Source organism: Vipera berus (assembly GCF_964194415.1).
Source record: "Vipera berus genome assembly, chromosome: 13".
NCBI lineage: Eukaryota > Metazoa > Chordata > Lepidosauria > Squamata > Viperidae > Vipera > Vipera berus.
Genome location: NC_138216.1, coordinates 12,608,885 through 12,624,482, shown reverse-complemented (window position 1 = coordinate 12,624,482; position 15,598 = coordinate 12,608,885). Strand labels below are relative to the sequence as shown.

Sequence of the window (15,598 nt, the reverse complement as noted above, 5' to 3'; positions counted from 1 at the left end):
TTTAATTAAATAAATAAATTTAAACATCAATACTAATGTGCATGGCAGTGTCTACCTAAAAGATGGAAGCCTCAATCTATTGCATATTTTCATTTGGATCTCAAATTTTCTGTATCATTCAATTAGCCTAGCATCCTGAGCAGTTTGCAACTCTTTTTAAAAAGTCATCAAAAATAGCATGCCATTTGGTAAACTAGTAACAACCAGGGTGGTATCTACCATAACCCAAGAATAAGTATTGAATTGCCCACAGTGTGGCATAAAATCAATATAAAAGCTGCACAAAAATAATCCAGATAATTGAGGAAATGATTAGTTTGAACATATAAATTGTACCAAAACCTAATTCTGTTTGAACAATAAACTTGGCTTATGCCAGGTTTGGCAATGCCTTTACATTGATCAGATTTCTTAATTCACAGAATACTTTGAACAATGAACTAATCACATGAATTAGGTTCTAGAAGCTAGTAGGCTAAAAATATTGGTTAAGGATATTATGGTTACTTGGGTCCCACAAATCAACTCATAATACTACTTTTTTTATGCAATGGCTTGATTTATGCATTCTCATTCATTCTCATGATGCTTTCACTGTTCGGCTCCATTCCTAGTTCCGTTTGATTGGATTCCTGTAAGTCAATTAAAAATGGGGAAACCTGTATGTATTAGACACCCCAGCAAACACATGCCAAGTGTACAGATGAATCAAAAGGAGTTGAACACCTTCCTTTTCTCCTGTCATCTTAAACAAGGATATTATACTGATTTGGTAAAGTAAAAGCGCCTATGTAAAAAAAAAAAGACAATAATTCTGCTGTAGAAGACGGGCTTCTGACTCTGTCACTATGCTTTTTACAGTTTTATGAATTACAGCTTATTTCTACCTAGGGCTGTGATCCTAGACCGTTTCACAGCCTTAAATAAGCAGGAATGATTCATGTTCCATGATCTTATTTTTTTTCTTCCTCCAGCCACAATATTAAATGAAAGAGAACAAAGTTCTCCCCATTTCTGATACGCGTGAGAGTCACATGCAGAGAAACTCACAAGGGAAATTCCGTGTGTTGGCAATGAATGAAAGAACCAAAATTCAATTAGGTTCAATAAAGATCTCCGTGAAATAATAAGAGGAGTGAAGAAACAGACCATCCCATTGGGCTTGATGACAAAACAGACATAGTTCTCAATATACTATATAAGAAATCTGGAAAGTAAATGAATGGGAAAAATAATGTCAGGAACAAATCATGATATGGCAGGTACAATATATATATATCTCCTGTGGCTCAAGAGGTAAATAACACTGCCTAATGGTTATTACTGTCACATGATTGTTTTGGGGTTGTCCAAAAGATTTAAATACAATTGATTAATTTCTGTGATACAACCTTATATAAAAAAGCTGTACCAGTTAATAGATTACTATTGGACCAATTTTAACACTTGGGTATTGATCTACCTATGTCCTACATGGAACTAAGGTTTGAGAAATAATGCCACAGTTTATAGGGTGGCCCAGCTATTTGGGTCATCAGCAGGGAACTTCCAGATAGGGCCACATCTTCAGAATATATTGTTGACATTTGTTATGTGTAAGCAACCAGAGCCACTCATAAAGTAAGTAACCTAAGATACAAGAATCTCCCCAGACTGCTTGGCTTCCCCTGGGAATGACCACATAAGACTTCATGGATCTTGGTGGAAGTCAAGCTTATGTTTCTTATGGCTATTCAAGAACTCTAAGCTATGTCCTCACTTGATCCCTCCTTCCAACCTAGCTGGCAGTTTCCCAACATTAATCAAGAAGACAACAGTGACGTTGTATAAAAATTTCCACTAGCACTATAAACAACTGTTTGCTAAAAACATTCTTATTGACCTTGGCATTCATTTCATTATGGGAGGATGGCATTAGTTATGTTCTTCTGATCTATTCTAGTATCGTGACATCTAAAATGATAAATGAATTTGTGCGAGCTTCACTCGATGAATAAAACTAATTATTTCATTGTGTTCAGTGTTGGTGAAGATAAATATACAAATATACCACTATTAATAATTGCTTCTTAATTTCTCTGTCAGATAAAATGATGCAGCCATCTTGTAAATTTATCAAATAAAACATTTTCAGTGGAAATGTACAACACAGCCATCAAAACATTAAAAAAATACTGGGAGGATGAAATTGATTAGTGGCAAAAATTAGTTCCAGAAATCAAGTTTATTTGGAAAGAGAGGACCATTTCTGTTCTTCAAACCATATTCTACTCAGACTATTATTTGCTGTTTATAACAGTAAATCTTGATTTTGGTGTCAACTGGTTGAGCTAGGGAAGAGTCTAGCTTGTAGCAATCCAACTTTATATATGCAAGTCCCTCTCCCAGAAAGTGCAACCCTTATCAAATTTATTTGCAACCCCATGGAAGCTCATGATTCCCCACCCCCATAAGTGTTTTATATATTCTAGGACATTTTCAATATGATTTAAAAACATAGTAGATGTCAAGTTCAATCAATGGATGGATTATACTATCCCAACTTGGTAGATGTATCTGAATGGGAGGGTAAGAATGCAAAGGATGTCAACAAACATCATCAACAAACATTGTAGGAACTACAAGTCTCTTTTGAGAAGTAGAGCAGGTCAAGTTTGAAATCAGTAAGTGCATACATTCTGAATTAATCTTTCCTCTCGCTCAGGAGTTACCATATGTATCTAACATTTCCTGGAATATTGATTGGTTGATTGATTGATTGATTCATTCATTCAATTTCTATAACTGCCCATCTCAATCAATGACTCTAGGAAGCTTACAATTCAAAACTTATATTACAATTAAAACAATAAAAAACACTTTAAAAGAATGAAAACAGTTAAAACAAATGAACAAAAAAACCCCATCCAAAATAAATACATACAGCAGCTGAAAGTACCCGTGTTTCCTTGAAAATAAGACCAGATTTTATATTTTTTTCTTCAAGAGATGCATTAGGACTAATATTTGGGGAAATTCAGTACCAAATGTGTCTGTCTGGCTGATGATCTTAACTGGGGCTTATTTTGGGGGTGGAGCTTATATTATGAGCATCCTGAAATATCATGCTAGGGCTTATTTTCCGGTTGGGTCTTATTTTGGGGAAAACAAGGTATTTGGCCAGTTAACAATAAAGCCAAGGTTGGGGTCATTCTGTTCTTCAAGGAGAGCCACATAGCAGAGGCTATTGCTGAACATGTCTCTCTCCTAATCCTTGCTGATGCTCTTTGGCTAATGGGATCTGCAGCCTACTAGATCAAATTGGATGGGTAGAGCCCCTGTGGAAAAAGGTGGCCCCTCAGGTAATTTGGCCCCACGCCATGTACTGATGACAAGCAACACCTTGAATTGTACCTCAGAAACACATTGGTAACCAATGCAGCCCACATGTTCCATATTATCTGTCAATTGTAAATACGTAAACCAATGACAGGCACCTCCTTCTGATTCTGACTCTTTAGATTTGATGAAAGGGTTGAACTGAAATACATTATTTGGCCCTATATCTGGCATTATTTACCATCCATGCAGCTGCGTTCTGCACCAGTTGAAGTTTGCAAATATGATAATATGGTTAGGATGGTTTCTATCTTTCTTCCTTCTTGCCTCTGTAGGTACCTGATTGCATCTGACAATTGTCTGTGTATGTGTGAGTTTCTGTGTTTACTTTAATTCAGAAATGTTTTAACAAATATAATTTAATACAATTTAATTCAGTGCAATCTATCTTATTTAAGCCTTCCTAACTTTGGATGTAATCAGTTAGAATTATGACATGGTAGATTTGCTTCTTATTAATTTAATAATCATCCCAGGGAAGTATGTTTATATTGAAGCTTTGGAACATAAATCATTTTTTTAAATGATACTGTATTGTCTGAACAAGACAGCTGCAGATAGTGGAAGTATAAAATACAGAATACTACATCTAGTATTCCTTGATCACCACTTTATCCCCCCATTCCCAATTTGATGAAAATAATTTTCTTGTCCTTGCTGTCACACCAACTTTGGAACCATAAGAACAGGTCAAAAGAGCAAAAGCCACCCAAACCAAACCAAAAGCTCTCTTTAATTATCCTTCTTTCTTTTAATGCTGCATTGTAAAACATGCACATCATTCATAAAGACAAGAAAAAACAATGTTCCTAAACTTTAAACAAGAACAAAAGAACACAAGCTACCAACAACTACATTTAGATACCTCTGATCAATGCAGAGAATGTAAAATTTCGAGTAATATTTCAGTCCTTCTCTTGCGTAAATACAAGAAAGAACAACTGACACATCCAATTGACACGTCTGCACCAATGATACAACAAACCATATCCTCATTGCAGAGAAGCATGCATATTATTACACTTACCCTTAATTGACCCCTTTCACAATTCATCTGTTGTCTTGAGATCTACAAGGAATTTCGGAGAAAGAGAAAAAAAAGAGTTAGCAAGGAATGCTGTTGTAAGAAGATAATTTATGAGCAATGTTGACAAGGCTGATTGTGTAATATGGAGGGAGAAACAGACCTGGAAATAAGGAGAAAGGATTCTAAGAAACAATCTGGCCTAAACCAGAATGGAGAATCTTTGCACAGACATTGAGCAGACATCTAGAGCAGGGGTCCGCAGCCTGTGGGCCACAGCCACAGCGAAAATGGGGCTGGGCTAGCAACCGTCATGCGGGTGTTAGTTCCACCCCATTTGCATCACATGCATGCTAGCTCTCCCCCGTTTGTGGCCAGCAAATGCTCGCAGCTCCGTTTGCATGCGCACACATGTAAAATGTTCCCCCCTCCCTTTCCCTGCGGTCCACCGAGAAAGGTTGGGGATCTCTGATCTAGAGTATATACACTAATGTCTCAACATTCAGAGGAGGTCCAAGGATTTTTTTTAATGCATTCATTTATTTGATTTGATTTCTATAGCTGTCCATCACAAAAACTAACTCCAGATGGCATACATCGTAATACAATTAAAAACGATTGCAACAGTACAAAATAAATATGCCACACAATTAATCAGTGGAACAACTTGCCTCCAGAAGTTGTGTATGCTCCCAAACTGGATGTTTTTAAGAAGAGACTGGGCAACTATTTGTATGAAATGGTATAGGGTCTCCTGCCTGAGCAGGGGGTTGGACTAGAAGACCTCCAAGGTCCATTCCAACTCTATTCTATTCTATTCTATCTGAAAGTTACTAAGGTTGAGAAGATCTGGCTCAGGAATTCTGGGAGCATCTTAGAACACAAGGAGGAAATCCCACCTTACATCATGTCGCCTTCAACATCTTAATAACAGAAAAATAGAGTTGGAAGGCATCGTGGAGGTCTTCTAGGCCAGGCCTTTTCAACTTTTTCACCCATTGTACCACTTTTAGGATATGGCAACATCCGAGTACCACTAGTCGCCTAGCAAGCTGTCAAAAACTTGACAAATATCTTTTTTATCCTGTGCTTACCAGAACTGGATGTAGTATTCTCTGTGGAATACTAAGAATTGGTAAAGCAGTACTAGAACTAGAACAATCTCAAAGTCACAAAGTTGAGAAACACTGCTCTAGAGCTTTTTGGAGAAAACATGTGTTGTCCAGAGAAGACGGAGATTTAGACTAGACAGACTCATGAGATATAAGAGGGAAGGAAGAGAAGGTAGGGGTAAATTTTCAAAGCTATATAGAAAAAAATGGCATCAACAATGCACAGCTAAGTAAATCTTCATTTCTTAATTATGTTGCTTTAATTCTTCTGCAAATTCTTTCTCCCCTTAATTTAATTTTAGATTAAAGAAAGTAAAGACATTAAAGAAAGTAAAGAGCTAACTAATAGTAACTTTCTCGTAAAATATGGGATATCATCAATAGTGTCTCCAAGAGGTAAATTTCTTAGGTATCTTCATGCAAGCAATGATCTTGTGAGTAGGTCTTAAGCATCCACAAAGTGTCAGGAGAAGAGAGATATACAGACCACGGGAGAAAGAAAACAAAAACTGTTCCAGTTCAAATGGTAGAGTTTGGTGGGGGTAATGGAGGAAAGGAAAGTTATGGATTATCTGTCATCACTTAGAGTTCCCACAGACTAGCCATGTGGTAAACAAGAACATCTTCCTTTACAAAAATCAACCACAAAAGATGACCTGGGCCTCACAAATCAGTTTATAGATCTACCAAAGCTCAACACAAAATGAATTAAAAAATCCTTCAATGTTATCAGTCCAGAATGTCAATTCTATACACACACGAACACACATAACATTGTTTTTGAAACCTATGATACAAGAAATACCTTAAGAAGACTCCAAGATCCTTGAGTCTTATTGACAATTCCTTTTGGGATGATCCTAACTGTAGCTAGAAAGTGTAGCTAGACAACACTTTTGTTTGAAGTCTACACACAAAGTGGCCTACACACTATGCATAGTTAATATGTGTTTTTCCCCCCAGAAGTACATATAGAGGAGACCTTTTCTGTATGTATTCATGTGGTGGAAGGAAGGAAGGAAGGAAGGAAGGAAGGAAGGAAGGAAGGAAGGAAGGAAGGAAGGAAGGAAGGAAGGAAGGAAGGAAAGAAGGAAGGAAGGAAGGAAGGAAGGAAGGAAGGAAGGAAGGAAGGAAGGAAGGAAGGAAGGAAGGAAGGAAGGAAGGAAGGAGAATAAAGGACTCTACAAGCTCTAGAAATTAATGATTCTTTTGTTTTCAATCTGACAATGTTGATAAAGTCTTTTTTCTTTACAGCCACAGGGGAAAACTGGGTGTAATTTAGAATATAAAACTGATTTATATAAGGAGAATATCTGAAAGCACAAAATATGTTGTACAAGTGGAACAAGCATCTAGAATGCCAAAGTTCTTTAGTACATAATTTGATTTTGGGGGGAAAAGTGGGCTCGTATTTCTGTTATCCTGGCAATACATTTATACTATTTGGGAAGTCCTTGGTAGATTGCTATTGGTACTCTTATGTTTCTTTATTATATATATATATATATATATATATATATATATATATATATATATATATATATATATATATATATATATATATATATATATATATATATATATATATATATATATATATATATATATATATATATATATATATATATATATATATATATATATATATATATATATATATATATATATATATATATATATATATATATATATATATGTGTGTGTGTGTGTGTGTGTGTGTGTGTGTGTGTGTGTGTGTGTGTGTGTGTGTGTGTGTAAATTACTAACAAAGAATTAAAGGGAAACTGAGATGCATTTCTGACTCCTTAGTCGTCCTCAGTCAGCTATACCCTTCTGAGATTCGAACCTGGGCTGATTGCATATAAGGCAGTGTTATTTGCCTCTAAGCCACAAGGTCCCTCTCGCTCTGTTAGCTTTTTTTTTTTCTGCAAGGGAAGATATGTGCTAGTTAACATTTGAAACATATATATATATATATATATATATATATATATATATATATATATATATATATATATATATATATATATATATAATCTTTATTAATTATTTACAGTAAGAATGACAACAGAATAATACATAGGGAAAGGGACAAGGGGTTTAAAGACAAAAACCATATAATCACGTAACACAAACCATGGAAAACAAACGAGAGTTATATCTACTCTCCTATTAACAAAAAAATATATCATCCCAGCTAAATTTTCCAATACATAAAATATCCTTATCATTAAAAGAAAAACAAAACTACCATTGGTCATATCTTGTCAACCTTGTAAGCCTAATAAATTACACAGATCAATTAAGTGGGCGATCTCATCACTCGTCTCCTGAATTGAACCTTCTAAAACATTTGTTCCAACTTATATTATATAGTGATTCACATTTATCTTTTAAAATGTACGGTAACCTGTCCATGTCGGCACAACGGAGAATCTTGTTTATTATCAAATGGTCAGGGGGTATATTCGGGTCCTTCCACAATTGGGCAAAGGCCATCCTCGCCACTGTTGAGACATGAACAAATATATACCAATCTCTTTTGTCAATATTGTCCAGCCTTAAACCCAATAAGTAGAGGTCTGGCTGCATAGGAAAACTCACGCCTGTTATTTCCAATAGCCACTGTTGAATTTTTTCTCCAATATCGTCTGGCATATAAACAGTTCCACCATTGGCAAAAGAAGGTACCCTTGGCCGAGCAACATTTCCAGCATCTATCAGAAGATCCTGGAAACATTTTAGTGATTCTAACAGGGGGGAGATACCAACGGTAGATCATTTTATAGAAATTTTCCTTGAAGGAGGAGGATAGAGTCAGTTTCATGGTCTTATTCCATAAGTTCTGCCACATATCAAGCTGTATTGTCCTCCCGATATTTCTCCCCCAGGCAATCATCATGTCTTTTACAATCTCTTCCACCATAAAACTGGACAGCAGAAGATTGTATGCGTTAGAGATAAATTTCCTTTGACTACCCAAAAGGAGTTTATCAATTGTATGTAGTTGAAGAGCGATACCATACTCTTGTTTGTCTCTGGCCGTTCTAGTTTGTATTTGGGCATAGGACCACCAATCTATATTGCATCCTCTAATTTGAAGATTGGCTCTGGATCTAAGTCTCCCACCTTCATCCAACAAGTCACCATAAGTCCAATTTCTCTCTATGCTGTGTACAGTCGGGAGGGTCACCGCTTCTAATGGAGATACCCATTTGGAGATCTGGGTATACACTTGTTTTTTAACCGCCTCCCAAACTTTTTGCAAATTTCCTCTAATGTAATGAGTGGTAAAATACTTAGATTGCTTATCCTTCTGTGGCCATAAAAAGGAAGGCAAACCTCGCTGCAAATCATACCCTTCAAGGCTCACCCAATCTTTTATCCAAACCAAGGAAGAGGTTTGGTAATAAAACTCCCACATAGGGAGCCCCAAGCCACCTTTTGATTTATGCTCCTGCAACATTTTCCTTTTTATACGAGGTTTTTTCCCTCGCCAAATAAATTTACCCAAAATTTGATCTAATTTCCTAAAAAAAAAATCCCCAATCTTGCAGGAGCCATTTGGAATAGAAAGATCCATTTCGGTAGGATATGAGCTTTTATCACGACAATGCTACCCAAGAGCGAAATCTGTACATGCCGTCATCTATCCAAGTCATTCCAAGTCAGTTTTGAATAATTAAGCTCTTTGATGGTGGAGCACTTGTTTGTCAACCAAACACCCAAATATTTAAATTTTTTAACACAATTAATCCCCATAATATGTTGGATCTGTTCCCTTTGAATATACGACAATTTTTTTGTTAGCATTTTAGTTTTATCCTTATTAATTTTTAATCCTGCTGCCTCTCCATAGTTATCCAGTTTTTCAAGTAATTTTGGCCCTGTAGTCAGAGGGTCTTCTAATATAAAAACCAAATCGCACAAAATATGTTGTACAAGTGGAACAAGCATCTAGAATGCCAAAGTTCTTTAGTACATAATTTGATTTTTTTGGGGAAAAATGGGCTCGTATTTCTGTTAACCTGGCAATACATTTATACTATTTGGGAAGTCCTTGGTAGATTGCTATTGGTACTCTTATGTTTCAATCTAACGATGGATGGAATTTTTACTTAATTAGCTCTTTTAAAAAACTTAACCCAACTTACTTATTTAGTGTTTTTAGACCATCCAGGGCTTTTCAACCTTTTCACCCATTGTACCACTTTTAGGGTATGGCAACATCCGAGTACCACCAGTCGCCTATCATGGTGTCAAAAAATTGATGACCACAAAAAAAAAAAGGAAAAAGGTAATGAAGTGCAAGTAGTCCTCGACTTACAACAGTTTGCTTAGTGACTGTTCAAAGTTACAATGGCACTGAAACAAGTGCCTGCCAAGCCACAGCCGAGTAAGTCACCTGCCTGCCCGCCCGGTGGCGCTCTTCCTCCTGTCCGAGGTTTTCATTGTTGTGAGCATTTCTGTTGAGGATTGGCAGCGGGGGTTGGGTGGGTGGGTGTTTGGTTTTTATTTCCCCCCCCCCGTCTACTGGGTGGTTGCAGCAGGTTTTGGTCACTTCATTTTTTTTTTATTTTAATCCTATTTATATCCCGCCCTTCTCCGAAGACTCAGGGCGGCTTACAAGCTTAGCAGTAGCCTTCATTCTATGTATATGCCTGCTTGTTAGGGCTTTCACACACACCCCCAAGCGGCATTATTACAAAGTCAGCTTATTGCCCCCAACAATCTGGGTCCTCATTTTACCTACCTGGGAAGGATGGAAGGCTGAGTCAACCTTGAGCCTGGTGGGATGCGAACCTGCACTAATTGCAGGCAGCTGGTGTTACTTAAGGAGGCATTAGCCCACTGCTCCACCAAGGCTCTGGGACACTGGGACACTGTGACCGTCATAAATATGAATCAGTTGCCAAGCATCTGAATGTAAATCACAAGACCCTGGAGATGCTGCAACATTCCAGCTGATCAGCGCTTCTTCTGGGCTCAGCAGAAGCGCAAGGATCAGCGCCGAGCTCCAACTGGAGCCTGGCGCTGATCCTGGTGCTTCCGCTGAGCCCTGACAGCCCTGCAGCTCCAGCCGTCTCTCACTCAGGCTTGTGCGGTGCTGCCACCAGTTCAGCTCATTCCCCTCCCCCGCTAGCACTTTTCTAGGATGGTCACGTATCACCTGCCAGGTGTCAATGTACCACAGGTGGTACCCGTACCACTAGTTGAAAAGCCCTGGTGTACACTGTTATAACCAGTATAATATAAACCTGGCTCTTTGAGCTATCTGGTCTGGACTGAGGGGTTTTAATGTTTTTAAATTGTGATTTTAATTTTTTGGGGCTAGACTTAATTTAATTTAATTTAATTTTAATTTTATATTGTATTGTTTTTAAATTTTGCCTTGTAAACCACCCTGAGTCCTTCAGGAGTAGGGCGGTATATAAACCGAATTAATAAATAAATAATAAATACATATCAGCATACAAAAAGGATATAAAATTAAAATTAAAATATCAAAATTTATTTAAGATTAAATATTTTGAAATAATAAAGTTATAAAACAATTTCAAAGAGACATGAAAGTTCAATAAGGCACTTTAACCCTATTAAAATTGGTTAATAAAGTCAGAGGGAGATCTGTTGTGGCACATTTCTTTATGCATGGAATGAAAGAAGTTGACATTGACAAAAAGCAAGTAAAATATTAATAAATAAGAAGTATTGTTTTAGGTCTTGCAGGCTTTTGAATGTTTGTCCTTAAAACATTGCTTTGGAAATCTTGGGTGCTCAACCAAACAAAGGGACTTTGTCCCCAGAAAACATTTTGTGAAAAATATAAATTATGTGTTTATAATGCAATATCAAAAGAAGCCAATGGCACACAAAACTATAGTTAAATTCCTTTTCAACAGAGGGACTTGAAAGATGAAGTTTGAGCTTGAAATCCTTTAGGTGCTTTCTCTTCATAACTCCAAATACGTAGTCTTCTTGTGTCTATGTTCAGGAAAATACACTCCCTTCTTTTTTTCAAAATGACATGTTGGTCTTGGTTACACTGAAAGCCAGTGCTTAAAGATCTACCAGACCAGGAATGGCTTTGAAGGCACATCTCATCATTCAATGATGAAGTGGCTGGTTTATTTCCCAGAAGAAACCTTGAAGGACTCCAGCCACAAGTTGTAAAAGGATGATGACTACCTTCCAAGAAAATCTTGCTTTATATGTCTTTGTACATATTTTTTTACAACTGTTGGACTACCAAATGTCATCTAGTTCACATACAACATGTTAGAAGTAGGACTTTGCTGGGCAATATAGAAAGTTGGGTTTTATTGATGTCTTCAGGTTGAATGTAAGAATTGTAGATGTGCATTTTTCACAATGTCAATCAATAAATGTATTACATGAAAAACAAAATAAAGATACATTAATTTGAATTAGTGGAGTATCTGCTGTTAAACACTATAAAAAAGAAAAAGAAATGAACAGGCAGGAATCAATTTGATATGGAACTAGAAATATCCCATCTCATGTTGATTTTTTTTTCTTCCAGTAAATAAGCATAGAAATTGTGATTATCCCGAAGACTGCTATGTAGTATTCTATGTGAACATATGATATATTGTTTTCTATTATGTTATCTAGACTACTTTACTCCATTGAATTAAGTTCTACTCTTGGTGAGATTGTGGACACAAGAACACATTTTATTTTTTTAACTTTTGGTCAGACCTTTTGTTGACCTCATGATAGTTACCCATCCATATACAACTAAGTTCCAAACCTGGTTATGTTTTCAAGATTATCCTTATTAATTAGCAGTTGCCACCTAAACTCAATATATATTGTATATGCATTCAAGTCTGAACATTCAGAAAGAATTCAGAATCTGTCATCTCCATTTCTTAATATTAACATATTCTACTTTATTAAGGATTTTCTTTCTCCCTTTTGATAGATTCTTATCCACATATAAATATTTATAAAATTATGGAAGTTCTCCAAGTAGCTTCATCAACTTCCTTACAGTAGATTCAGGGGTGTGCTTAACTTATTTCTGAATGCTTCATAAAAGCCTGCTGAGTAGCTTGTAGAAGGAGAAAGAATTAAAACTAAGCATCACATAATGCAGTGGAATGAACAGGCATTAAAAAAATGACTAAGCAATCAAAACATTAATGAAAATTTTGTATTTACAATACCAGCACTATAGGAGCTCGGATTCCCAATAAAAACTGGTGTGCAAATACTGTGTATCATCTTGGACACCATGCTTACTTTGGCCATTTTCTTACAAATATTTGTAATGAAAAGTCTTTTTAATTAAGGAAGTATAGTTTTAAATTCTAATGTCCCAAATCTTGAAGTAGAATTATAGAATCATAAGGTTGGAAGGGATCTTGAAGGTTTCTAGTCCAACTCCCTGCCAAGGCAGAATATCTTACTCCATTTGGGGCAAATGGTTACCAAATCTCTTCTTAAAGACACCCAGCTTTTCATCTCGACCCCAAACCAAACCAGTGATGCCCTCAACGTGATGTCCCGTTGCCTGGAAGTGGTCCGGGAATGGATGGGGAGGAACAGGCTTCAACTCAACCCGGACAAGACTGAATGGCTGTACATGCCGGCATGTCAGGAAATTCAGATTATTCCATCTCTTAATATTGGGGGCAAGTTATTACCCCCCGTAGATAAGGCTCGCAATCTGGGTGTCCTCTTAGATTCACAGCTCTCCTTAGAAGATCATATAGGAGCCGTGACTAGAGGGGCCTTCGCCCAGGTTCGTCTGGTGCGCCAGTTGCGACCCTATCTGGACCTGGATGCCTTGCGTACAGTCACCCATGCACTTGTAACCTCTCGTCTAGACTACTGCAACGCTCTTTACATGGGGCTGCCCTTGAGAACCACTCGGAAGCTTCAGCTGGTGCAGAGTGCAGCTGCACGAGTTCTTTTGGGGGGTCTCCCGATACTCCCATATTACACCTCTGCTCCGTGAGCTACACTGGCTTCCAGTTGCCTTCCGAGTGAAATTCAAGGTGCTGGTGATGACATACAAAGCCCTACACGGCATGGGTCCGGATTACCTAAGGGAGCACCTACTGCCGGCATCAACGTCCCTCCGTCCTGTACGTTCCCACAGAGAGGGCCTCCTCAGGGTACCACCAGTCAGAGAATGTCGGCTGGTGACCCCCAGGGGGAGAGCATTCTCGGTGGGTGCACCAATCCTTTGGAACTGCTTACCAGCTGAACTCTGGATGGCCCCCGACCTTCGCTCCTTCCGGCGTGATCTAAAAACTTATCTATTCGAACAAGCCGGCCTGGCCTGATGGATTTGGGTTTTAGAATTATTTATCTAATGTATTCTTATTTTATTGCCCTGTACACCACCCTGAGTCCTCCAGGAGAAGGGCGGTATATAAATCAAATAAATAAATAAATAAATAAATAAATAAATAAATAAATAAATAAATAATGATGGAACAGTCATAACTCCAGAAGCAAGTTGTTCCATTGATTAACTGTTCTCACTGTCAGGAAATTTCTCCTTATTTCCTGGTTGGTTCTCCTTCTGATGACCATCCATCCATTACTTTTGTGCTTTGGAGAATAGGTTAACCCCCTTTTTCTCTGCGAGAGTCCCTTAAATACTGGAAGATGGCTATCTTGTCACCCCAAACAATATGATGTACATGAGGAAGTTTCCAAAACTTGATAAATTACCTAGGAGGTCTTTATTTCTCAACTTCTGAAAGGAAAAATTGTTGCATCCAGTCTTGGTTGCCACAATATAAAAAAGTTTTTGAGACTCTGAAAAGGGTGTAGAGAAGAGCAATAAAGATAATTAAAGGGCTGGAGGTTAAAACATATGAAGAACGGTTGTAAGAATTGGGTTTGTCTAGTCTAGTGAAAAGAAGGACTGTGGAGCAACATGATAACATGTTCTAATATTTGAAAGGCTGTCACAAAGAAGAGGGAGTCACTCTATTTTCCAAAGCACCAGAAAGCAAGACAAGAAGCCATGGATGGAAACTAACCAAGGAGAGAAGCAGCCTAGAACTAAGGAGAAATTCCCTGACAGTGAGAACAATTAACCAGTGGAATGGCTTGCCTTCAGAAGTTGGAAGTGCTCAATCGCTGGAGGCTTTTGGAAAGAGAATGGACAGCCATTTGTCTGCAATGGTATGAATAGGGGGCTGGAAGCTGCCAGAAAGAAGAGGGGGGTCAATCTTGGTCAACCAAGAGGGAATCCATCAGTTGGAGGTTTTTAAGAAGGATCTGGACAACCATTTGTCCAGAATGGTATAGGGTCTCCTGCTTGAGCAGGGGACTGGACAAGAATATCTCCAAGGTCCCTTCCAACTCTGTTACTAAGATATTGAATGGGATATGATGGAAGGTGGGACTTCCTTCTTTAAGGGATATTACTGCTAAGCTTGTAAGCCGCCCTGAGTCTTCGGAGAAGGGCGGGATATAAATGGAATTAAAATAAATAAATAAATAAATAAATTACTATCTCCTGGGAGATTTGGAAGACTGTACTCAATATGTTTTAGTTTAACCCAATATTCGGTTCCTTTGAGATTAATGTTCAATACTTCTCCACATACAGGGTCTCACAGAGAATGAATGTGGGTCACACAGCACAATTTAATTAGGGCTTTGAAACATAATACATAATAAAGTAGCTTCTGAGGCTAAAATGGAGTTGCAAGGAGAAAAGATTATGCAAGAATCCAAAGACAACTTACAAGCTGTAAGAAAAGAAAAATATTTCCAGAAATAAACTTGTAAAACAAAGAAGAATCCAATATGGTAAAATCTGGAATATTTAAGTTTTGTGTCCTGTAGATGTTACAAAGCAAAGCCCCAGAGAATCCTTATCTATGTTTAATATTCAGATAAATCCTCCTTTTTTACATAATAATAGCTGCACTGTGGTTTATTTAATTTACTTGTACTTTGAAGTAGCATAAGAAATTGTTGGCGAACAAGCTGTATAGTTCCTATCGCAACCACAATGGGAATAATGTGATATAAATGCAATAGCATGAGCAGAAAACTGAAGTATAGCATTGCTTAGTATTCAAAGACT

General features: G+C 37.4%; 1 protein-coding gene across 4 annotated transcripts in view; it reads right to left on the bottom strand.

The window, feature by feature from the left end:
• RBFOX1 (RNA binding fox-1 homolog 1) overlaps positions 1-15,598 on the bottom strand; it is a gene marked incomplete at its 5' end in the record, with an annotated part of 1,027,042 nt that overhangs the window by 608,941 nt on the left and 402,503 nt on the right. For all 4 annotated transcript variants that reach the window (XM_081338329.1, XM_081338327.1, XM_081338331.1 and 1 more), the window contains one exon: positions 4,406-4,447. In XM_081338329.1, coding sequence (XP_081194455.1) covers positions 4,406-4,447 — 42 coding nt within the window. The remainder of the gene's footprint in view (positions 1-4,405; positions 4,448-15,598) is intronic.